This window comes from Pongo pygmaeus, chromosome 19 (genome assembly GCF_028885625.2).
Source record: "Pongo pygmaeus isolate AG05252 chromosome 19, NHGRI_mPonPyg2-v2.0_pri, whole genome shotgun sequence".
In the NCBI taxonomy this organism is placed as follows: Eukaryota; Metazoa; Chordata; class Mammalia; order Primates; family Hominidae; genus Pongo; species Pongo pygmaeus.
The window spans coordinates 15671230-15694962 of NC_072392.2; the positions used below are offsets into that span (position 1 = coordinate 15671230).

At 39.5% G+C, this 23733-nt stretch overlaps 1 protein-coding gene across 4 annotated transcripts; it reads left to right on the forward strand.

Moving 5' to 3' along the window:
- Positions 1–406: 406 nt before the first annotated feature.
- ZNF286A (zinc finger protein 286A) lies at positions 407–21826 on the forward strand. 4 transcript variants are annotated; one of them, XM_054455826.2, is made up of 7 exons: positions 407–663; positions 1357–1905; positions 2263–2494; positions 3270–3358; positions 7751–7865; positions 9526–9618; positions 17093–21826. In XM_054455826.2, exons 3-7 carry the CDS (start codon positions 2458–2460, stop codon positions 18322–18324), a joined length of 1566 nt encoding a protein of 521 aa, XP_054311801.1. In that variant the 5' UTR covers positions 407–663; positions 1357–1905; positions 2263–2457; the 3' UTR covers positions 18325–21826. The 4 variants fall into 4 exon arrangements, with proteins under 4 accessions (XP_054311801.1, XP_054311800.1, XP_063512649.1 ...); XM_054455825.2 differs by lacking the exon at positions 407–663 and having other exon boundaries at positions 1169–1905; positions 2176–2494; XM_063656579.1 differs by lacking the exons at positions 407–663; positions 2263–2494; positions 7751–7865 and having other exon boundaries at positions 1753–1905.
- Positions 21827–23733: the final 1907 nt, after the last annotated feature.

Below are 23733 nucleotides of genomic sequence, written 5' to 3' on the forward strand. Positions count from 1 at the left end.
CTGCTATCCAATCTAGTATTAACCATCATATTTTGACACACAGTTTTGTTGTTTTTATTTTTATGACAAGTTCTTGCTTGATATTTCCTGTATCCTCCTTTATCATTCTTAGGATAGCTTTTTAAAAGTACGTGTACAGGCCACACACCTCCTAGGACCAACTGTAGCCATTTGCCTTCCTGTGGGTTTCAAATCAACTTTTCAATAGTTGCTCAATCCAACAATTTTCCCTCTTCCAGACAATTCCCAGAGTGGATTTTGACAAAGAAGATCCTCTTCTATGTTAGAAAGTGGAATTAGTTAAAATTTCCTGCATAACAATATGACCACATACTTAGTGGTCCAAAATAGCACACGTTTATTATCTCATAGTTTCTATGGGTGAGAATCTGAGCACAGCTTAAGTGAGTCCTTTGCAGCCAGCTATCAAGATGTCAGGCAAGACAGGGTTCTCATGGGAAGACTGTACAAAGAATGATTCACCTCCAAGCACACAGAGCTGTCCAAAGGGTTCAGCTCCTTGCAGGTTGTGGGACCAAGGGCCTTCGGTTCTTGCAGGCTATTGGCTGGAGGCCATCCTCATTTCCTTGTCATATGGGCCTCCCCAACATCACCACCACTTCATCAAAGCCAGCAAGAGAGGAGTCTCCTAGCAAGACACAGGTTAGACTTTTATGTCACCTTTATTCCACTGTATTGGTTAGAAGCAAGTCCCAGTCCATACACAAGAGGGGATTGCACAAAGGTGTAACTACCAGGTGGCTGAGATAACGGGAGTTACAAATCCCTTCTGGGAGCTGGAAATCGTCTTTCCTTGAAGTTTCTAAAAGCCACTGAACGGTTTGAAGCAGTAAAGTAATAGCATATTCTTGTTTTAGAATGAGCACTAGCCAGAAAGTGTCGAGAACAGATTGCTGGTAGAGAAAACCTTAGTTAGGGAATCCAGTTATCAGGCTGCAACGGCAATCCTAGTGAAATGGTGGTGGCCCCAACTAAGGTAATGCTACTGGGAATAGAGAAAGATGGAAACAATGGAGTTATTTAAGATATAATGAATAGGACTTGGTGATAGATGGTGAGATTAAAGAGTTAAGAATATTCGGGCTCTGGTTTGTGCAAATGAGTGAGTGGGCAGTAATGTCATTCACTGAGAAAAGGAGGGCAGTCTAGACACGAAGCTGGAGGTGGATGGGTTAGTCCCCTAACAGAACTGGAAAGACTGAATAACGCTCCCTTGAAAAAACCACCTTTTATGATACATTTAAACTAATGTTTATGTCTGCAAAGAACCTGTTGCTTAAATTTGTTAAAACAGGTTCAATCTTTTCAACTCATTTTAAATACATGAATTTTCAGGATTACAAGTAGTCTGTGGATACAGGAACATCTGACTGAGTGTACAAAGAGGGACCTGCTCTTCCTAAAAACATCCTTCGTATGTTTTGAAAGCAAAAGGATGAGTTCTGGCCGCACAAAATATGGATAAAAGCTATGTATTTTAACGTATCTTACACCGGAGTAATTTGGGTTGAACTCAGCAGCCCTAAGCACTGTGCCGCAGGAACTTGTGCAGACAAAGCGCTGGGACGGACCCTGACTCCGGTCCCTGACTCCGGTCCGCGTCTCCGCTGCTCCCTCCCTCCCTTGCCCCGAGGATTAGACACAGGAGATGCTGCCTCATACTCTCGCGAGAAGCACGGAGCTCTTCGATCCTCCGATTCTCCCAGCCGCACCACGGGTGCTCCCACCTGCTGAGAACCGGAGTCTGGCGATGCCAAGCGGCTTCTGGGAATTGTAGTTCCGGGCAGGATGAGGGCAGCACGCCTTTCTCCGCTCCTTCTTACGCATGCGCGACTCCGAGCTGGCCAAAGAAGTTCTTACCCTTTGTGAGGCCCGGGATGGGAGGTGAGTTGGTTGTGGTGATGTCGCTCGTCTCCGTTCGGCCTCGGCGGTGGTTCCCCGGGTCGTTTTGTGCCGAGTCGGGGCTAGAGTGCGCGTTTGTTAAAGGGGCCTCGAGGGCAGACCATGAGCCCTGTCCCTTCTCACTCTGGCCTGATCCTCTCCTCGGGGGACGCGGTTGTGCCACGGGCGGGGCGGTCGCGGGGTCCTGGGCCAGTGCCCCGAGCGCGGCAGAATTTGTCCAAACTCCTGATGCCCCAGCGTCACCTCTTCCAGGCGCCCGGTTCCCCCAGGGACAGCTCCAAGCGGTAGGGACAGACATCTGAGGACCCAGCCTCAGGGATGCTGTCCCCGGGCTTCCAGGCTCCAGCGCCGTAGGACTGAGGCAGACTCCACGGTGAGAAAGAGACCCGACCTAACCCAGGCCTTTCATCAGAGCCCAGGAGGGAAGGCAGGAAGTGGGACCACGAGGCCCGGGGGGCTTCTAACTCGTCTGGCCAGGGAGATCTGAATTGGGGTGAAGAGCAGAATCTCCAGAACCAGGAGGAGGTGGTGATCATGGAGACAGATTTGGCTGAAATGCCTGAGAAAGGAGGTGAGAATTGCGGACGTGTTGAACTTGTGGCGTGGAAGGACGAAATTCCTGCTCCTGAAGGGAAAACGGTTGGCTCAGGGGAGGTGGCTCTTGGCTGGCTGTCTCCATTGTCTTGGGGATGGATGGGCTTTTTAAGTGAGACTGAAGGGCTTGGTATGGGAGCACCGCCCTTTCCATGGCAGCTGGGCACATAGTGGACCCTTCAAAGCTACCCCCAAAATGTGAGTGAAATGTTAACTTCTATGGCAAGAATTCACCTCTTTGGTTGTCAAAAATGTTTTGTTTTACATAGGAGAAAACAGGCATAGTAGTTAATGACTGACTTCCGTTCTTCCTGACCGGTTTCATGAAGGTTGTGCTGTGACCTCCTACACCAGAATTCTCCCCGGGGTGGTTTTTAGATTTCTGGATTGTACCCCAGGCTCAACTAATGCTTATTACTTTGAGGTGGGGTCCAGTAATCTACATTATAAATGAGCTTTCAGAGTGAGAACCAATGAGAGCTGGGAAATTTACTGACATATTCTAATTTCTAGATCAGAGGATGCCATCTTACAGAATGTGTTATGATTATAGCAACTGAATTCGAGCCCAGAGTAGCAATATTCCCGCACATCTTGGGACGAGGGTCCTGGGAGGAGGTCGGTTGTTTTGGGGTACCTTCAGTCTCAGCGTTTGTAGGCAGCACGTATAGTATGTTGAAGCGGTTCTTAGACTTTAAATCTGAGTGGCAAGTTAAGCCTAGGTCTCATCATTACTGCTTTCTTGTCGTTAGCTCTGTCTTCCCAGGATTCTCCCCATTTCCAAGAAAAGAGCACAGAAGAGGGAGAAGTGGCTGCTCTGCGCCTCACGGCCAGATCCCAGGTGAGTGAGTCTGCTGATTATTGGAATTACACCTTGTTTCTTAGAGTACAGATGCACTCCCTTCTTTGTGATGTGGAGTTTCTTTATCCACTAAAGCCCATCTACAGAGCTGAGTTCTAAATCTAAGAGACTAGTCAGGAGACTAATGGACTCAGAAGAAAATGTTTTCTACTTAATAACACTGGATGGATTTCTTCCCTATTTAGTGTTTATTGTCCCTCAACAGATAGGTAAGCAGCATTTCCCTTTCTTAGCCTACTATGCTCATTTCTGTGCTTGGTAATGTGAGAAACTATTTTAAATATAATGTGGTACATACATACCTCTTAAAACTTGTTTCTCTAGAGGAAACAGCATGTATGTGACTTTAAGTAGCAATCTAAGAAAGCACTTAAATGCTGAAGTGATTGTAAAAATAATAAATACTCACATAGTTCAAAGAAATACTGGAAAAAGAAAGCCTATGAAGGCATAATTTAAAGAGTTACAGTTAGAATCTAGCCCTCTGAGATGATGAAATCTAAGGTATGATCATGTCTGCAACTTACTTTTATATTGTTGGCCCCTCTCTCCCAAAAGGTAAATATGACAAATATTACGAATGTTTGGCTAGGCGTGGTGGCTCATGCCTGTAATTCTAGCACTTTGGGAGGCCGAGGCAGGTAGATGACTAGGTCAGGAGATTGAGACCATCCTGGCTAACACGGTGAAACCCCGTCTCTACTAAAAACACAAAAAATTAGCCAGGCGTGGTGGCACGCACCTGTAGTCCCAGCTAGTCCGGAGGCTGAGGCAGGAGAATCACTTGAACCTGGGAGGTGGAGGCTGCAGTAAGCTGAGATTGCCCCACTGCACTCCAGCCTGGGCAATGAGGGAAACTCTGTCTCAAAAAAAAAAAAAAAGAATTTTTGAATTTAGGTGGTGATTATACTGTATCAGTGATTATTGCATTAATCTTTCAACTTTTGTATGTTTGAAACTTTTATTAAAAGAAGTTAGGGCTGGGCACGGTGGCTCACACCTGTAATCCCAGCACTTTGAGAGGCCGAGGCAGGCAGATCACCTGAGGTCAGGAGTTCAAGACCAGCCTGACCAACATGGTGAAACCTCGTCTGTACTTAAAATACAAAAATTAGCTGGGCGTGGTGGCGCACACTTGTAATCCCAGCTACTCCGGAGACTGAGGCATGAGAATCACTTGAACCCAGGAGGCAGAGGTTGCAGTGAGCCCAGATAGGGCTACTGCACTCCAGCCTAGGTGAGAGTGAAACTGCCTCAAAAAAAAAAAAAAAGAAGTTGAGTAGGAGAAAAGGAGCTTTCCATGATGTGTGTGGCATACCACAACCCAGAGATTCCTCAATCAGCCTTTCTCTTTGCTTCTGTAATCCAAGGTGTAAAAAGTAGATACTGCACGTTCATAGTGTTTGTAAAAGTCACTTCCTTTATGTACTTGCCTGTCTCCATTGGCTTCTCAACTGTCTTACATTAGTCTTGAAGACTATTAGTCAAGAAGCTTTAAGTTGCAGCTGATAAAATCAATTCAAATGGGTCTAAGTGAAAAGAAGTAACTATTGACTAACTGAAAAATCTAGGTCTGGCTACATATAGGGCTCAAACAAGAATGTTAAAACCTAATTCTTCATTTTACTGACCTTTTCTTTTCTCTCCATGGGTTTTATGGCCAAACAAGTTTTGCTCCTAGTGTTGGCCTCTAACACGAGTTTAGGCTTACATCTTCCTGTGTTGAAGGCCAGAGAAAAAGGGCAGATTCTCTTCTAGTCATTCTTGCAGAAGTGCTGGGATTGACTCTAATGGGGTATTAGGCCCATTCCTGGATGAGATATTGGCCAAATCTAAGTGTAATTCTTTATAGAATATACCTACACACACACACACACGCGCATGCACGCACACAGATCCCACCCATGAGTCAGAGATGGCGTCAGTACTACCTGAGCTACACAGATTCAAAGTGGCCAGGCATAGTAGCTAGGGGAAAATTAGGGCACAGGTACCAGAAGCGTGAATATATATTTCAATACTTTGATATCAGATTCAACACAGTTAACAGCATCAAGGTGATTGAACCTGTTATGGAAAATTTTAAAAACTCTCTTTGTGCATTTTATTAGATTTTTAAAATGCAATATTGGAGCTTTATTTCTTATTGGAATTTGCCTGGGCTATTTTTTAACCTTTGATTTATTAGATTTTTTTTTTTTTTTAAGTTGGAGTCTTGCTCTGTCGCCCAGGCTGGAGTGCAGTGGCGCGATCTCGGCTCACTGCAAGCTCCGCCTCCCGGGTTCACGCCATTCTCCTGCCTCAGCTTCCCGAGTAGCTGGGACTACGGGCACCTGCCACCGCGCCTGGCTAATTTTTTTTGTATTTTTAGTAGAGACGGGGTTTCACTGTGGTCTCGATCTGCTGACCTCGTGAGCCACCCGCCTCAGCCTCCCAAAGTGCTGGGATTACAGGCATGAGCCACCGCGCCGGGCCGATTTATTAGATTTTTAAAAATATTAAAAGTTTTAGTTCTTCTTCAATGTAATAAAGTGAAAAACACAGACATACAGAAATGTAAAGGTAATGCTACTTCCCCTTCAAATTCAGTCCCTGCCTCTCTCCACTATGTATATTTTTTCACATTTTTTGTTGTACTTGCACTACTGTATTCAGACATATGGTATACTATATTTCCTTCCATTTACCCACCAGTACCCAACCTAGCAATAATATTTTGTTTGGATGGCCTATTCTGTATATAGGATGTGGCTTTTTAAAAACACTTTTTTATAAGGGAAACTTGCTCATTCACATATAATACATGTACTTCAAACTTTTCTTGCCATATGATTTTTATAATTCTGTTTCCTGTGCTTTATTGTTTCCTCTTTTGTAGTTTTCCTGCTGTTTGTGTAATGGTTTGCATTTTTGTTGTTCTGGCTTTTTCTTCTAATTGTTGGGCACTTAATCCCCACTGAATGTTGATTTAGTTACGTATATGCAGATTCTAGGCTAAAGGTCATTTTTTCCTCATAATGTCTTTTCTACTTAGGGGCTACTTAGTGATTTTTACATATTATTTTATCTTAAGGGAATAATTCTCTTATTTCTTAAATCTTAGATTATTTTCCGCATAGTAGCTTTACTTTGAGATAATTTTAGACATAAGAAGTGTTGCAAATAGCACAAAGAACTTGTATATACTTCACCCAGATTTTGCAAAAATTTATATTTTACTTTGCTTTATTATTATTTTTTCAAAATCAGGACATTCACATTGGCATAGTACTATAACCTATTGACCTTATTCAGATTTTTCCAGCTGTCTTATTTTTCTCTTTCTAAAATTTCTGCTTTTATATTGTAAATATTTCTCTTTTCCTTTGTTTTTTGTTCTAACTTGATTTGTGTGCTCTGGTCATTTATTTACATTTTAAAAAAATGAAATGGAAGTGTTTAAAGCTACGAAATTTCCTCTGAGTACAGTTTTAGCCATTTGGCTTTTTTTTTTCCTATTTTATTTCATTATTTTCGTATTTTGATATATTTTCTCAGTTATTATAAATTATTCTGTTCTATTTTTGGAATGTACTGAAATTTACTTTGTTACTTTTTGCAAATGCTACATGAATGTTTAAACAGAAGGTGTTTTCTATCCAGTTAGAGCATTTGATTCATATTTATTTCAGTAACCTTGAAATATTATTCCTGTTGTCTATGGGTTGACTTAAAGGTGCATGTTCAATGCAGATATGTATCTATCTCCTTATGATTTTTGTGTTTTTTGTCTTATAGAAGTATAATCTTATGATATTTTATACATAAATATTTATGAATTGTATCTCATAAATTGGAGCCATTTTCCAATTTAATGCTTTTTGCCTTGAATTAATTCATGTTTAACTGGATTGGTTTTTGCTGTCTTTTCTTTCCATGACTTCTCCATTTACAAGTTCTGTATTGCAGTTCATCTTGTGATTGGCTAGATTGACTCTTCAATTTTTTTATTGAGGACTCAGAGAAGCATTATGTGGATGTGACTTTTTTTCCCTCTGCTTATATTTTACTTTAATCAAACTACATTGTTGACTTATTGGTTCATATTTTAATACTTTATTCCCCAGAAAAATTGTAGTTTCTCAATGGAGAAACCAGGGTCATCTTTTGGTTCTCATATTGAATCTAGCATAGTATGCCTGGCATATAATTGATAGTTACCCTTTACATAAAATACTCCGAATCTGATGACCATGAGAATACTTGTCATTTATCATAGACAGTTCCCCTCTTAAGTGCATCTCAGGCTTTTGCTCCAGGGCCAGCAGAAACTGGGGGATGAAAGAGAAGTTATCAAGGGAAAGATGTTGAAAAAAATATTTTATGTTTTAGGAAAAGGTGACATTCAAGGATGTGGCCATGGACTTTACGCCAGAGGAGTGGGGGAAGCTGGATCCTGCACAAAGGGATGTGATGCTGGAGAACTATAGGAACCTGGTCTCACTTTGTAAGAATGGATTCTCATTGTGATTCTGGAATCTGCTTATGGGAGCATCATTGCTTTAATGAAAGTGAAATAGCTTAACAAAGCCTTGACCTTTGCATTCAGAAGTCAAAAAGTGTTAATTCTTTTTGGCCTGTGTAGAAAATCTGTTTTTGCTCTAGATTCTTGATGAAATGTCTATGCTTGTTTTGTATCAGGATTCTTTGGGTTTAAGTGACAGAAACTTAACTCACACTCTTATAGGGGAAAAAAATTTTGATTTTTCAGAGATCCAAATATATTATCAAGAATTTCCTTTATTCATTGATTTATTTTTAATCAGTTGGCTTGGTTTTGCTCTGTATTAGCTTTATTCTTAGGATTTCCCCATGTGGCAAAGATGGCCAGTGGCAGTCCCAGGGTTACGTTATTCTTCCAGTTAGATACCTAAGCTAAAAAAGAAAATGCTGCTTTCCTGGGAGTTTCAGCAAATAAGGTCACAGGCCCATCAGTGAAACAATCTCTAGAGCCAGCGAGATTGAGTACTCAGTGGCCAGTTTTAGATCCTGGGCCTACTAGCATGCATGCATACACACATGCATGCATATGATTGCATGAGGGGTGGAGGGGACTGTTAGCCCCTCCCAAACCTCATGTAAAAAAAATCCCCTAAGAAAGTGACTTCTGAGGCCAGGCGCGGTGGCTCACGCCTGTAATCCCAGCACTTTGGGAGGCCGAGGCGGGCGGATCACGAGGTCAGGAGATCGAGACCATCCTGGCTAACACGGTGAAACCCCGTCTCTACTAAAAATACAAAAAATTAGCTGGGCGCGGTGGCGGGCGCCTGTAGTCCCAGCTACTCGGGAGGCTGAGGCAGGAGAATGGTGTGAACCCGGGAGGCGGAGCTTGCAGTGAGCCGAGATTGCGCCACTGCACTCCAGCCTGGGCAAAAGAGCGAGACTCCGTCTAAAAAAAAAAAAAAAAAGAAAATGACTTCTAGTAACTGAAGAAGGACAGGAAAAACATTAGAAGATAAAACTTCAGTTACCACCGTTACAGTTATGTGGTGCTGCCATTGAGGTCCCGCTTTTTCCTCCTTTCCTGTGGTAAGGACTAATTTGCAGCATCTCTCTGAAGTTTCCTCACACAATAAGGAAATAAAGAGAAATTCCTTTCTTTTCTGACAGTTGAAAATATTTGTATTTTCCAAATCCAACTGAACTCCTTACCAGGCCCAGACTCTTGCTGCAAATATTTAAGCTTCATTTAGAGGTCCACCCTCCCTTACTTCAGCTCTTCCTGTAATACTTTGTAGATGAAGAGGTTGAGACCATATTCCGGTTTAGATCTTTATACCCATTACAAATAACTAAGTCCAGCAGGACAGTGGCCATGAAAGTTGTGCGTGGTGGCTCACACCTGTAATCCCAGCACTTAGGGAGGCAGAGGTGGGAGGATAGCTTGACCCCAGGAGTTCGAGACCTGCCTGGGCAATATAGTGAGATCCCATTAATTTTAAAAATAAAAAATAAAAAGTAAATTTTTATAAATTAAAAAGATAAGAAAGAAAGTTGGAATTCACTAAGGAATATGTAACAATTCAACCTGCTTGAAGAAAACTTCCACAAATAACTTACTCCCATTACTTTCTTCTTTCTGTCTTTTTCTTTTTTTAAATGAATAGGGCTTCCAGTTTCCAAACCTGAGAACTACAACTTGGAGAATGGAAAAGAACCATTGAAGCTTGAGAGAAAAGCCCCCAAAAGCAGCTATTCAGGTAAGCCAGATAGATGGGAGTCTTTAGAAATGATAGTCCAGCAGGACAATGAAGAAATACTTTTCAGTGCTTAAGAAAGTGCCTGTGTGCCCTTATTTTTAATTTTTTTTTTTAAATTCTAAAGCATTTAAAATATATACAGAAGTCCAGAAAATAAAATAACACTCGTGTATCCATCACTGAGATTAGACACATACTAATATTTTGCTTCGTTTGCCTCTTTTCTTTCTTCCTTTCTTTTTCTTACAATATAAAACTAATAATTATACAGTTGGATGAATTTTCACAAATTTAGCACATTCATGTAACGATTGCCCAAATCAAGAAATAGCCTTACCAGCGCCTCTAGAAGTACCCTTGTGCCCTCTTTCAGGCCCCTCCCTCCTCCCAAGGGTAACCTTATCCTAACTTATAGCACCAAGTTTTGATGGTTCTTGAACTTTCTATAAATGGAATCATATTGTATATACTCTTGTGTCTGGCTTCCTTCACTGAATACTAGCTGTGAGATATATCTTTGTTGCTGTATATCATCATAATTTATTCATTATCATTGTATAATTTTTCATTTTGTTAATATACCAGTTTATTCTTCTGAAAATGAGTATTTGGATAGTTTCCAGTTTTTAGCTGTCTGAATAATGCCACTATGTACACTTTTTTAATACTTTTTGGTGAACAAATATATGCATTTCTTCTGGATATATACATACAAGTAGACTTGTTTTATCAGAGGATAGATACATACTCACTTTTGGTAGATAGTGCCAAAGAGGTTTCTAGAATCATTGTACCAATTACACTCCCAGCAGCAGAGTATGTGCGTTCTAGTTGTTCCACATGCTTGTCAACACTTAATATTGCTTGTTTTCATTTTAGCCATCCTTTTGAGGTGTGTGATATCTTTTATTTTTTAAGAGATAAAAAATATTACATATTCAGTTAAAGCCCTTTTATTCTCAGCTGGGTATGGTGGCTCACACCTGTAATCCCAGCACTTTGGGAGGCCAAGGTGGGTGGATCACCTGAGGTCAGAAGTTTGAGACCAGCCTGGCCAACGTGGTGAAACCCCATCTCTACTAAAAATACAAAAAAATTAGCCGGGCATGGTGACAGGCACCTGTAATCCTAGCTACCTGGGAGGCTGAGGCAGGAGAATTGCTTGAACCCAGGAGGCAGAGGTTGCAGTGAGCCGAGATCATGCCATTGCACTCCAGCCTGGGCGACAGAGGGAGACTCCGTCTCAAAAAAAAAAAACAAAAAACAAAAAAAAGAAACCCTTTTATTCTCTTTCTCCCCTAGAAGTGACCATTATATCTTGAAATTGGTATGAATCATTTCGGTGTTTGTGTATGTGTGTGTATACACAGAGACATATACATATGTGTATAAAACAATATGTATGTTTTATTGTTACACTTTTTCTTATGTAGTCTGATTTTTAAAGTTCACATTGTATTTTGATATTAATCTGGGTTAATATATATGAATTATGTTTATTCATTTTAACTACTGTGGAGTAATAAGTCCACTGTATGAATAAACTGAACAGGTTTTTTTTGTCATTAGTAGCAGTTACAGTGATCATCCTTTTTTCGGTTCCTTATGTTCATCTTGAGAGCTGGTTTAGGGAGATAACTGGAAGAAGAATTAGTAGGTCTTAAATCATCACATGTTTAGCTTTATTAGGAACTGCCAACAGTTGAGTTACCAGACTTGTTAATTTTTATCAATTTGACGGATGCAAAATGATGTTTTAAAATTTTCATTTCTCTGAGGGATAAATACAAGTTTGAGCATTTCATGTTAGTTGGCTATTCAAGTTTCTTCTTGTGAGTTACCTGTTGATACCCTTTGCCTGTTTTTTGACATTGGGCTGTTTATATATTTTCTCTTGATTTGGTGGAGTTCTTCATATATTTTAGGTACTAATCTATGACAGAAGTAGCATTGCAAGTCAGTGAGAGGAAATTGGTTCTTCTAATCTTTGGCTTATTTTATTTTCTGGTGTGTTAGACATATAGAATTAAACATTTTTAATAACAAACTTTTTTTTAAATATTGCTTTTTGTGAATTGTCTATCTACTTTATCCCAGTGTCAGAAAGATTTTTATTCCAAAATGTTCAATTTTGTTTTACAGGTATTTATTTTTGTATATGATGAAATGGGAAAACTAATTTTGTCTTTTTCCATGCTGAAAACCAATAAGTCCAGCATTGTTCATGGAATAATCTTATGTTACTGATTTATAATGCTACCTGTGGTAAACCCAGTTCCCCTGCATACTTAGTTCTGTTTCTTGTCTCTCTGGTTTACTTGTCTATGTCCAATACCAGACTGTCTTAATTACTATACTTAGTATTATATATCGCTCGTAAAGAAAATCTTTCCTGGATATTCTTATTTTAAAAAAAGTTATACTTTTGAATATTGAAAGAGTTTAAAAATCTTTCCCTGTGATTATGGATATGTCTGTTTCACCTCAGAGACCTATCAGTTTCTGTGACTTACCCACTCACCACCCCTCTCCCTTTTTGGGGGTATTGCAGTTTTCATAGTGGTCTGTTAAGAGGTCCTTATATATGAGGTTTTTACCTTTTGTTATGTTACAGATATTTTTTCTAGTTTTTGACTTTCAGTTTTGCTATGCATTTTGTTGTACAAGTTTAATTTTTTACAATCTTTTCTTTTCTGCCTTTTCAGTGCTGCTTAAAACGTTTTTCATTAACCCAAGGTTACATATATATTTGCCTCTGTTTCCTAGTATATTCTTTAATTTTTTCTTTAGATTCTTAATCCATTTGGAATTGCTTCTTACTTCTCTGAGTGTATCTTCTTAGCCTTCTTTTTTGAACAATTAAATATTCTAATTGCTCAAAATTTGATTTTAATCTCCCTTCCTTTTGTATACCTGGAGTCATAAACTTGAGTACTTACATGGGCCAGGAGGTAATATCACTGAGTTAAGCAAGCAAGGTGGAAACTGGTGAATCAGAGGAGTACAGGCTTCAACTGAAAGGAGTAGCTCTAGCTCAAGGGCTGGCAAGCTTTTTATGTAAATGGCTAGACAGTAAATAATTAGGCTTTGTGGGACATGGTCTCTCTACAGCCATTCGATCTTCCACAGTAGTATGAAAGCAGCCCTAGAAAATACATACATGAATGGGTATGTTCCAGTAAAAATTTATTTAGCAAAGTAGGCAGCAGGCTGTAGCTGCCAATCCCTGCTCTAAATGGTAGTTTTCGTTCAGTATGCTTCCAGTTTTTTTCAAGAGAGAAACCCTAAATTTGCATTTATCTGTAATCTCCCTTTTTTTTTTTTTTTGAGATGGAGTCTCGCTCTGTTGCCCAGGCTGGAGTGCAGTGGTGCGATCTCGGCTCACTGCAAGATCTGCCTCCCGGGTTCACGCCATTCTCCTGCCTCGGCCTCCTGAGTAGCTGGGACTACAGGCGCCCGCCACCACACCCGGCTAATTTTTTTGTATTTTTAGTAGAGATGGGGTTTCACCGTGTTAGCCAGGATGATCTCAATCTCCTGACCTCGTGATCCGCCTCCCTCGGCCTCCCAAAGTGCTGGGAGTACAGGCGTGAGCCACTGCGTCCAGCCATAATCTCCCTATTTTTAACTGGTGTAACTAGTTTTAAAAGTTTGTATAAAAAGTGTGGCCCAAAGAAAATGTGTCTAAGATCTGATTTGGCCAACTGATCAACTGTTTGTAGCCTCTACTTACTACTTCATTAGTCTCATCATTCCCACAACCAGTTACCTTCTATCAAGATGAGTCCCAAATTGGTATTTCCATCCTAGAGCTCTCCTCAGGGCTGTTCTCAACATCTTAACTATTTGATTCTTTTGTTTGCTCATGTCAAAGATACTTCAATACAACATGTTTAAAACTGAATGTCTAAAATAAATCTAAATTTCCCATCTCCCCAACAGCATCCTTTTCCAGTAATTGTTTTAATGGTACTTACTGTCATCAGATTGTACGTGGTGGAAATCTATGCACAGTCTTTACATCTCCCCCTCTCTCCTTTATCCAATTCATCACTGTATTTACCTAATTATATTCTAAGTATTTCTTTACTGTTAATTTTCCTTTATATATTTTTTGTTTTCTTGGATTACTGTGATAATCTTTGTGATTCCGCCTTTGCCCCCATATACTTCATTCTCAACATTGTAGTGAGACTGATATTTTCATAATCAAATCTGATCTTGTCATCACTCTGCTTGAAACATTTGAATGGCTTCTCGCTGCCTTCACGGTAACAGACAAAATCCTGGAGGTCTACAATATCTTGTGAAATCTGGCTTTTACTCATTATCCCAACCTCATTTCACAGCTACTCTTCTTCCATCTCTTTGCTCTAGTGTAGCAGTTCTGAATGCTTTGGCATCAGAGGACCTACTGTAACTATAAAAATTGTTAAAGACCCTAAAGATGTTTCATTTATGTAGGTTATGTCTACCAATAGTTACTATACTACAAGTTAAAACAGAAAAATTTTAAGCTATTAGCTAATTCATTTAAAAATAATTGGCCGGGTGTGGTAGTCCACACTTGTAGTCCCAGTGCCTTGGGAGGCCAAGGTGGGTGGGTCGATTAAGCCCAGGAGTTAGAGACCAGCCTGAGCAATAGAGACCCCATCTCTTAAAAGAAAAATAGAAATAAAAAATTATAAACCTGTTGTGTGTTAGCACAGTATTTTTTTTTTTTTATTAAAAAGCATCTATTTTCTTTAACCAAAAAATGTTATTAAGAAGTATGGCATTGTTTTACACTTTTGCCAGTCTCTTTAAAGTATGACATAATAGAAGGTAGCTATATTCTTACAACTGCTTCTGAATGCAACTTGATATAACATGTTGTTTTGGTTGCCTTGCATGGAGAAAATCCAGCATCACACAGATACAAGTTGGAAAAGGAAGGAGTATTTTATAGTCTTTTCAGGTAATTATGGCTATTCTTCTTTGACACAGCTCCAAAACTGAACAAGTGATACTTTCTGAAAGATTAGGTACAATGTAGAATCTGAAACCACATCCATGAATTTTTCATATATTGAAATCTATCAATCTTTTGGGCAATATTTGTTCACTAAGTTATGCAGATCTTCTTTGTTGACACCTTGTATTATGCAATATTTTTGAATATTATAACTTTTAGCATCACAACTGACCTTATCAGAAAAGCCTTTAAGTTTTAGGAAGCCATCAAGCTCTCGGTAGTAAATAGAAGTTTTCCAAAACTTGTAATTTCTGCCTGATAGCTCAAATTTTATAAAAAACTCATTTGTTGTCCTTGATACGACAGGTTCACTTTGTTCATTTTTGAGTCTGCCAGATACCCAAGTTAGATAACATAGTTTGCCATTCAGTCATCCTTTCAGGGAAAATGGTGGTCTGTGAAACAAGTGGCTGGTTCAGCTCACAACTCAAATGATTGCATGGTGTATTTCCTCGAGACAACCATTGTTCTTTGGTATAAACAGAATTGCTTTACGAATATTTCCTATTTCATTAACCCTGAATATTAAAAAGGCACTTCAAGGGTTAAAATTCAATGAAATTAATGTTTATGCTTCCTTAGACATTTTTAAATAAAACTGGCTTTTTTTTTTTTTTTTTTAAACCAAGAGTACATGATGGGGAAGAATACAAGGACTACTAGTAAGTTTAGTATGATTGTGTTGATTTGTGCGAAGTTGTAAGCAATTTTACCATTACTTTTACAACATCATTGAAAATGTTGAGACAATGAAAAAGGCCAATAACATCTAAATGTTATTTTGGAAGCAGTTTTGAACTTACAGTTTCCCAGGGGTTCATGGACCATACTTGAGGATCTTTACTGCTACGTACCTATACAAGCCTTATATCAATTTATATTTTATCTATTTAACAAGCACTTAATGTAGCACTTATGCTGTGTCAGAGTTTTAAGTGCTTCATAGATATTTGCATTTAATGCTCATTAAGGTAGGTATTGCTGTCATTCCTTGCAAGATGGGTACTGTTATTGCCCCCTCTTATACATAAGGAAACCAAAGTAAAGAGGTTAAATAACTTATCCAGTATCACACAGCTAGTACATGGCAAAACTGCAGTTCAGATTTTGCTTGTGAATGTTAGATTAAATTTTTTCTTCCTCTATATGCATAGTGTCTGTTTTTTCCCAGAGCTTAGCACATGGAAGATATTCTATAAATATTTGTTAAATAAAATGGATAGAAGATGAATAGATAGATGAATGAATATAATTTATTTGAGTGTGTGAAATGAGTGACTCATCTAACTTAATTTTCTTCTAATAGTTAATCGGTTGCCATGGCATCATTGGAAAACAAATCTATGTTGAAGAACCAGCTTCATATTATCTTTAATTCTTACATATACTTTATTTCTGTATTTGCTCTTCTATTTTACTCCTGTTTATTTCTTTGAACTACCCTGTTTAAAATATTTTCTCTATATAAATTAGCTTTATATTGGATATAAAAATTCTACTATATTTATATTAGATAGATTTAGAGAGGTTAAGCTTCCATCTCTGCCCTCTCTCCCCTGTTCTGATGTTTTCCCTATAGGTACAAATTTTTATTAGTTTTCCATTTATCCTTTTTTTATTGTTTTTTTAAAATGTAATCAAACAGTATAGGTATTTGTACCCCTTTTTTTTTTTCTTTATAAAAAAGTAGCAAACTGTGCATGCTTATTTATATCTTGCTTTTTCTTTTTAAACTTAATATATCCTGGTGGTCACCTTATAGCAATATGTAAAGATCTTTATCATTTTTTAAGGAGATGCATAGTACTCCATTGTTTGTATCCACTATATGTTCAATCATTTCTGTATAGTAAGATATGTGAGATGTTATCAGCCTTTTGCTACCTCAATTAGTGCTTCAACAAATAGCCTTGTGCATATATCATTTCATATATTTGTCATTATGCCTTTGGGAGATCATAGGTTTTTGATCAGCAAAATGTTATAAGAGCATTGTTAGGAAGATTAAACTGGCAATGGAATACATATTTGGATGTGAGTAGGATTGGAATAGTGAAAATTTAGAAGCCATAACTGTACTCTACACTAAGATGGTTATATGCCTAGAAATTTATTACAACAAGTAGGTATTCTATAAAAAGTTATTTCTTCCCATCCTGATCTGTGTACTCATTGTCTGCTCATCTGTGGATACATTGCTGCATCAGCATCTCTACTCTTATATTTCTTGTCGTCTTTCCCCTCTTGTGACTCTACTGGATAGGATGTACTTATTTTCTCTGCATATTCTGAGCATTTGTTTCCCTCCATTTGTTTCTCTTTGCAAATCATCTGAAAGAGTCAAATCCACTTGCTCCTTGAAGGCATGCTTTTCACTTTCATTAACTCTTACCTATTACAGAACTGCCTTTTTGTTGAGCACAGAAAACGAAGGAAATTTGCATTTCCAATGTCTTTCAGACGTGGAGACTAGACCACAGAGCAAGGATTCAACTTCAGTGCAAGATTTTTCCAAAGCAGAATCATGCAAAGTTGCAATAATAGACAGACTGACACGGAATAGTGTCTATGACTCTAACTTGGAAGCAGCCCTTGAATGTGAAAATTGGTTAGAGAATCAGCAAGGAAATCAGGAGAGACATTTGAGAGAAATGTTCACTCACATGAATTCACTCTCTGAGGAAACAGACCATGAGCATGATGTATACTGGAAAAGCTTCAATCAGAAATCTGTCCTTATCACTGAAGACAGAGTTCCCAAAGGATCTTATGCCTTCCATACACTTGAAAAAAGCTTGAAACAAAAATCAAACTTAATGAAAAAGCAGAGAACTTATAAAGAGAAAAAACCTCATAAATGTAATGATTGTGGTGAACTCTTCACCTACCATTCAGTGCTTATTCGACACCAGAGAGTCCATACTGGAGAGAAACCCTATACCTGCAATGAATGTGGGAAATCTTTTAGCCACAGAGCTAATTTAACTAAACACCAGAGAACTCATACTAGAATTCTCTTTGAATGCAGTGAATGCAAGAAAACCTTCACAGAAAGCTCATCCCTTGTAACACATCAGAGAATTCATGTTGGAGAGAGACCTTATGAATGCAATGAATGTGGGAAAGGTTTTAATCGAAGTACACATCTTGTGCAGCATCAGTTGATTCATACTGGAGTGAAGCCTTATGAATGTAATGAATGTGATAAAGCTTTTATTCATTCATCGGCACTCATTAAACATCAAAGAACTCATACTGGAGAGAAACCTTATAAATGTCAAGAATGTGGGAAAGCCTTTAGCCATTGCTCATCCCTAACTAAGCATCAGAGAGTGCATACTGGAGAAAAGCCATATGAATGCAGTGAATGTGGAAAAACTTTTAGTCAGAGCACACATCTTGTTCAACATCAGAGAATTCATACTGGAGAGAAACCCTATGAGTGTAATGAATGTGGGAAAACCTTCAGCCGGAGCTCCAATTTTGCTAAACATCAAAGAATTCATATTGGAAAGAAACCTTACAAATGTAGCGAGTGTGGAAAAGCTTTCATTCATTCATCAGCTCTTATTCAACATCAGAGAACTCATACCGGAGAGAAACCCTTTAGATGTAATGAGTGTGGGAAAAGCTTTAAGTGCAGTTCATCTCTCATTAGACATCAAAGAGTTCACACTGAAGAGCAACCCTGAAAAATTACTGAATGTAAAGAAATGTAAGTTGGTTTTATCACTATATTAAATACTTGAGTGTTTAGGTGGAAGGCTCATCCGTAATATGCATCTGAGGACCAATTCTGTATGCATCTAATTTCATTTGTGTAATACATAGTTTTGAGCCATAGGCAGGTTCCTTATGTCCGTTAATTTGATAATTATGAAATCTAGCCAGCGATTTCAAAATTTTAATCTCCAACCTCCCAAATAGCTATTTGTGGAAATTCAAGAAGTCCCTGAGAGTGGGTAGCAGTACAAACATTGTGAAATCCAGCTTTCCCCTTTCTTGGTTATGTCAGAGCTTTGTTGTAAGCCTCTCGCTTTGCAAGGAAATTCTTATCAGCTAGATTAGGCTGAGGGTTTACATCCTTATCATCAGGAAGACAAAATGTTGTTATTTATTACTCTTTGAGTCCCAAGTAGAGATCTAGATGCACATATGGCGTAATTCCTGTAGAGTGTAATTTCTTTTATATTAGCCATAAAAACCAAAAAGGCTGAGTTGGAAGTCCTTAGAATTCCCTTCCTCCCTCAACAAGCTGCTGTCTAATTTGATGACCATAACTAGGATGTTTAATATTTACAGACAATTCTAAGTTATGTTCACATGGATTATGTTCATCATTGATTTTTTTTTTTTTTTCCTTGAGACGGAGTCTTGCTCTGTTGCCCCAGCTGGAGTGCAGTGGTGCAATCTCGGCTCACTGCAACCTCTGCCTCCTGGGTTCATGCCATTCTCCTTGCCTCAGCCTCCCAGGTAGCTGGGACTACAGGCGCCCGCCACTATGCCTGGCTAATTTTTTTTGTATTTTTAGTAGAGACGGGGTTTCATCATGTTAGCCAGGATGGTCTTGATCTCCTGAACGCATGATCTGCCTGCCTCGGCCTCCCAAAGTGCTGGGATTACAGGCATGAGCCACCGCGCCTGGTGTCATCATTGATTTATATCATTGTTGTCCCTCTACCGGCTAGACCTTCTTTCATTTTCCATTTCCCTGGGAGTTTACGTGAAGTAGTGAATGGGTCAAAATCTTAACAGTGGTTGTTGATCAAGTCCCTCCTTTCTTATCCTTGGCACTGAATGAATCCTTGGTTTTCTATAATCAAAGAGTCAGGGAGACTTCTTTGTCTACATTATTCAGCTTTCTGTAAGCTATGCTGTGTCCATTTGAGAAAAAGCCCCAGGGATATTAAGGGTCTGAGAAGTTGAGTGGTTCAGTGTGTTACTATATTTAGGGTCCCAGTAAAGAAGAACTGAAACAACTGTGAGACACCAGGGCATACTTCCCTGTATGAGTGGAAAACAGGTATGGAAAAATAGCTCACAGTATAGTCCTCAGCTGACTTGCTTGAAGATAAGCAGCTTCCCTTCATGAAGAAGTTGCCATTTCTCTGGCCTTCATATTTACCTACTTTTTGTTGTCATCTGTATTAGTTCAATCTCACACTGCTATAAAGAAATGCCTGAGACTGAGTAACTTATAAAGAAAAAAGGTTTAATTGGCTCATGGTTCTATGGGCTGTACAGGAAGTATGACTGGGGAGGTCTCAGGGAGCTTTTACTCATGGCAAAAGGCAAAGCCAGAGCAGGTATCTTCACAGGGCTGGAGCAGGAGGAAGAGAGAGAGGGGAGGTGCTACACACTTTTTATACAACCAAATCTCATGAGAACTCTCTCACGAGACAGCACTAGGGGGATGGTGCCAAATCATTCATGAGAAACTACCTGCATGGTCCAGTCACCTTGCACCAGGCCCCACCTCCAACATTGGGGATTACAATTCAACATGAGATTTGGGTGGGGATACAGATCTAAACCATATCATTTCTCAAAAAAAAAAAAAAAAGAAAAAAAAAGCACAGGAAAAGTAACTCACCTCTTTTACCATCTTAGTTTTTAGTACTAACGGTTTAGAGCAGGAATTGACAGACTGTGGCCTGGACTCATGGACCAACTCTGGCCCACCACCTGCTTCTCAGAAGAAAATTTTGTTGGAACTCAGCCACACTTACTCATTTACATGTTGTCCTTGACTGCTTTTGTGTCCAGTGTCAGAACTGAGTAACTGCAGCAGAGGTTGTGCCTTTGGGCTTTAATATCACAAACAGAGCAGCTTATAAACAACAGAAACTTACTTCTCACAGTTTTGGAGGCTGGGAAGTCCAAGATCAAGATGTGAACAGATTTAGGGTCTAGGGAAGGTCTGCTTCTTGGTTAATAGAAAGCATCTTTCACTGTGTCTTCACATGGTAGAAGGGGAGAGCTCTGGTATCTTCGGCCCCTTATAAGGGCACTAATCCCATTCATGAGAGCTCATGACCCAATCACCTCTAAAAGGCCCCATTTTGTAATACCATCAATTAAGTTTCATTATATGACTTTGGTGGGGATGTAGCCCATAGTAGGTTGTATGTCCCCGAAAGCCTAAAATATTCACTATTTGGCTCTTTACAGAAAATATTTGCTGGGCCCCTGTTCTAGAGCATTCATCAAGAAGTGGGATAAAGGGTTTAAACCAGTCAGAGAAACTAGGTGGAATGGAAAAGTTGAACTTACTGAGAGATAATTGGGGTCAGAAAAATAAAAGAGATGGGAAATGATGCATCAAAATACTCCTACCTCTAGGATGTTACTATGTATTGTCAGGAGAATTCAAGTTACTGAAACTTGCCAGATTCTTGAGTGAAAAGAAATTCATTTGAGGGCCAAAATTTGACTAAGGAAAGAAGACCAACATGGGCTTTCCAAAGTTGAGTTTGAATTCTGCCACCCTGACTAAGCAGTCATGTGACCTTGAAAAACTCCCTACTCTGAGTCTCAGTTTCTTTATCTGTATTAGGTTTCAACAAAGGGAATAAATCATTGGCTTCTCATGAGGTTGTCATAAGGATTAAATAAGACAATGCATATAAAAGAACTGGCAGACAATAAATATAGAGTCCCCCACTCCTGCTTGGTGCTCTCTTTCTCTCTCCTTCTCTACATAGAGAAGTGCCAGAGCATCCGTCAGTAGAAGTTACTTAAGGGTGGCTGTGTCTTCCACATCTTTTGTTTACCCATGAAGAACTGTGAGCATCCTGTTCTCTGGCTTATCATAAAGATGGAACTTGACTTCTTTCTGCTCTTGCTTCCATCTGGTGCTGTTTTCTGCACAGCCTCCTTGAGACCTTTCAGAACCTTCTATTTTCCTAGTTTGTATCACTTAACCAGTGGCTGTCTGGGATGGTTCCAGAGGCTGAAGTTTGCAGTTGAATAGCATTTTAAATAGTGTTAAGGGATTTGGGATCTCTGGCCCTTTGTGTTTCAGTATTTGTCCTTTTTATGCCTGGTGTTTAACCTGCCACATGTTTGTACTGCAACATGAATCTTGGAAATTTTAATGTTATGCATTTCAGATGTTTTTGGTTATCTGTAAACTAAATGTGCCCTTATTGGCTCACTTGTCAATAAAGATGTTTGTATATGTATTGTCAGAAACTTTTGTAAATTACTTTTAAATTCTTCCTTTCTTAAAGCATATTTTAAGATGTAATGAAGGACCAACCAAAAAATATCTCCATATCATTCAGGATACCAATCCCATTTCTAGCTGTTCATCTGGCTTCACAGCTTCTGGAGAGATGGGATGGGAGATACCCTCAGCAGCCCAAGTATCTGCAAGAATGTTAAGGAGTAGAGGAAGATAGTTTGTAACAAGTAGTGCTGAGTCCCCAGGCCAGGTTTAGGCACTACTCAATAGGGCTAATTGGGGTGAAACGGAGGGAATAACTTTGTATAAAAAGCACAGTTAAAATTAGGCAAAATGGGCCAGGTGCGGTGGCTCAAGCCTGTAATCCCAGCACTTTGGGAGGCTGAGGGAGGCAGATCACCTGAGGTCAGGAGCTCGAGACCAGCCTGACCAACATGGAGAAACCCCATCTCTACTAAAAATACAAAATTAGCCAGGCATGGTGACGCATGCGTATAATCCCAGCTACTCGGGAGGCTGAGTCAGGAGAATCACTTGAACCCGGGAGGCAGAGGTTGCAGTGAGCCAAGATAGTGCCATTGCACTCCAGCCTGGGCAACAAGAGCGAAACTCCATCTCAGAAAAAAAAAAAAAAAAATTAGGTAAAATGTTGTAAAAATCTGATTTTGTGTAAGTTTTTAATTGTATCTGGTTTGGGGAAGACAATGTAATATCACCCAAAAGTATAAAAGTCATAATGTAACAATACTAAACATTCAAATTGATTGGCAATTAACTGGATCAATTATCTATTGAAAATCTGTCATAGTTTTTATTTTCTTAGATGTGTTCTCACTTTTAAAAATATGTGTTTATCAGCTGGGCGCGGTGGCTCACACCTGTAATCCCAGCACTTTGGGAAGCTGAGGCGGGCGGATCATGAGGTCAAGAGATCGAGACCATCCTGGCCAACATGGTGAAACCCCGTCTCTACTAAAAATACAAAAATTAGCTGGGCGTGGTGGCATGCACCTGTAGTCTCAGCTACTAGGGAGGCTGAGGCAGGAGAATCGCTTGAACCCAGGAGGTGCAGGTTGCAGTGAGCCGAGATCGAGTCACTGCGCTCCAGCCTGGCGACAGACCAAGACTCCATCTCAAAAAAAAAAAAAAAAAATGTGTTTATCAGAAGATGACTCAAGTTGGAAGCCTGCTTTCTTCTCTTCCTTGTGTAATTCTTTCTGGGCCCCAACTAGGCAGTCTTGGAACCCACAGCCATATGAGCTGTCACTCTCCATAAGTTTCATTGACAAGGCAGAAGGCTATTCCCCTGTAGTAATATATATAATGTGGCATCTGGTCCTACTGTGTAGTTTCCACTGATACCCTCAAAAAATTAGATGTTTTCACTGAATTTTTTTTATTTTTTTCATGATGTAACCTCTGTTTATAAATCCCTTAGATTGAGTGGACTATACAAAAAAAGGTGCATGCTTCACCTCCCTCCCACTCCCACCAATTCATAAAACACATAATCATCATGTCAGCAAAGTTCACATATCTGGGGTAATCCATGGAGTCAAACTAGAGATTCACACTTTGCTATTAATAGGTCAAGGACTGTCCACCTCCATCTCTGCTCTGGCTTCCTCTCTGTTGGCTGTGCTTTCCTAAGTCTCTTGCAGCGACAAATAGCCTACTGGCACTTGGAAGTTATATTACGGTTCTTGGCATTCACAATTCCAAGGAAAGTATCTCTTTCCAAATAGCTCCAGCAAAATCCCTGAGGCTACTTCTCCACTTTGCTTGAGTCATGCTGATCACTGCAGCTTTTATAATACCACCATAGAAATGGGGTCCTCTCATCGACCAGGCTTGAGTCTATGTAAAACCCTGGAGGAAGAGAGGGTGGAGTCCATCCCACTGATGCAATTTGCAC

Bases quoted from the DNA above. Each gene is read 5' to 3' on its own strand.
- ZNF286A (XM_054455826.2), top strand. From the start codon at position 2,458: ATGGAGACAGATTTGGCTGAAATGCCTGAGAAAGGAG. The intron at 3,359-7,750 runs GTGAGTGAGTCT...TTTATGTTTTAG, and splicing joins GCCTCACGGCCAGATCCCAG to GAAAAGGTGACATTCAAGGA. The intron at 7,866-9,525 runs GTAAGAATGGAT...TTAAATGAATAG, and splicing joins TAGGAACCTGGTCTCACTTT to GGCTTCCAGTTTCCAAACCT.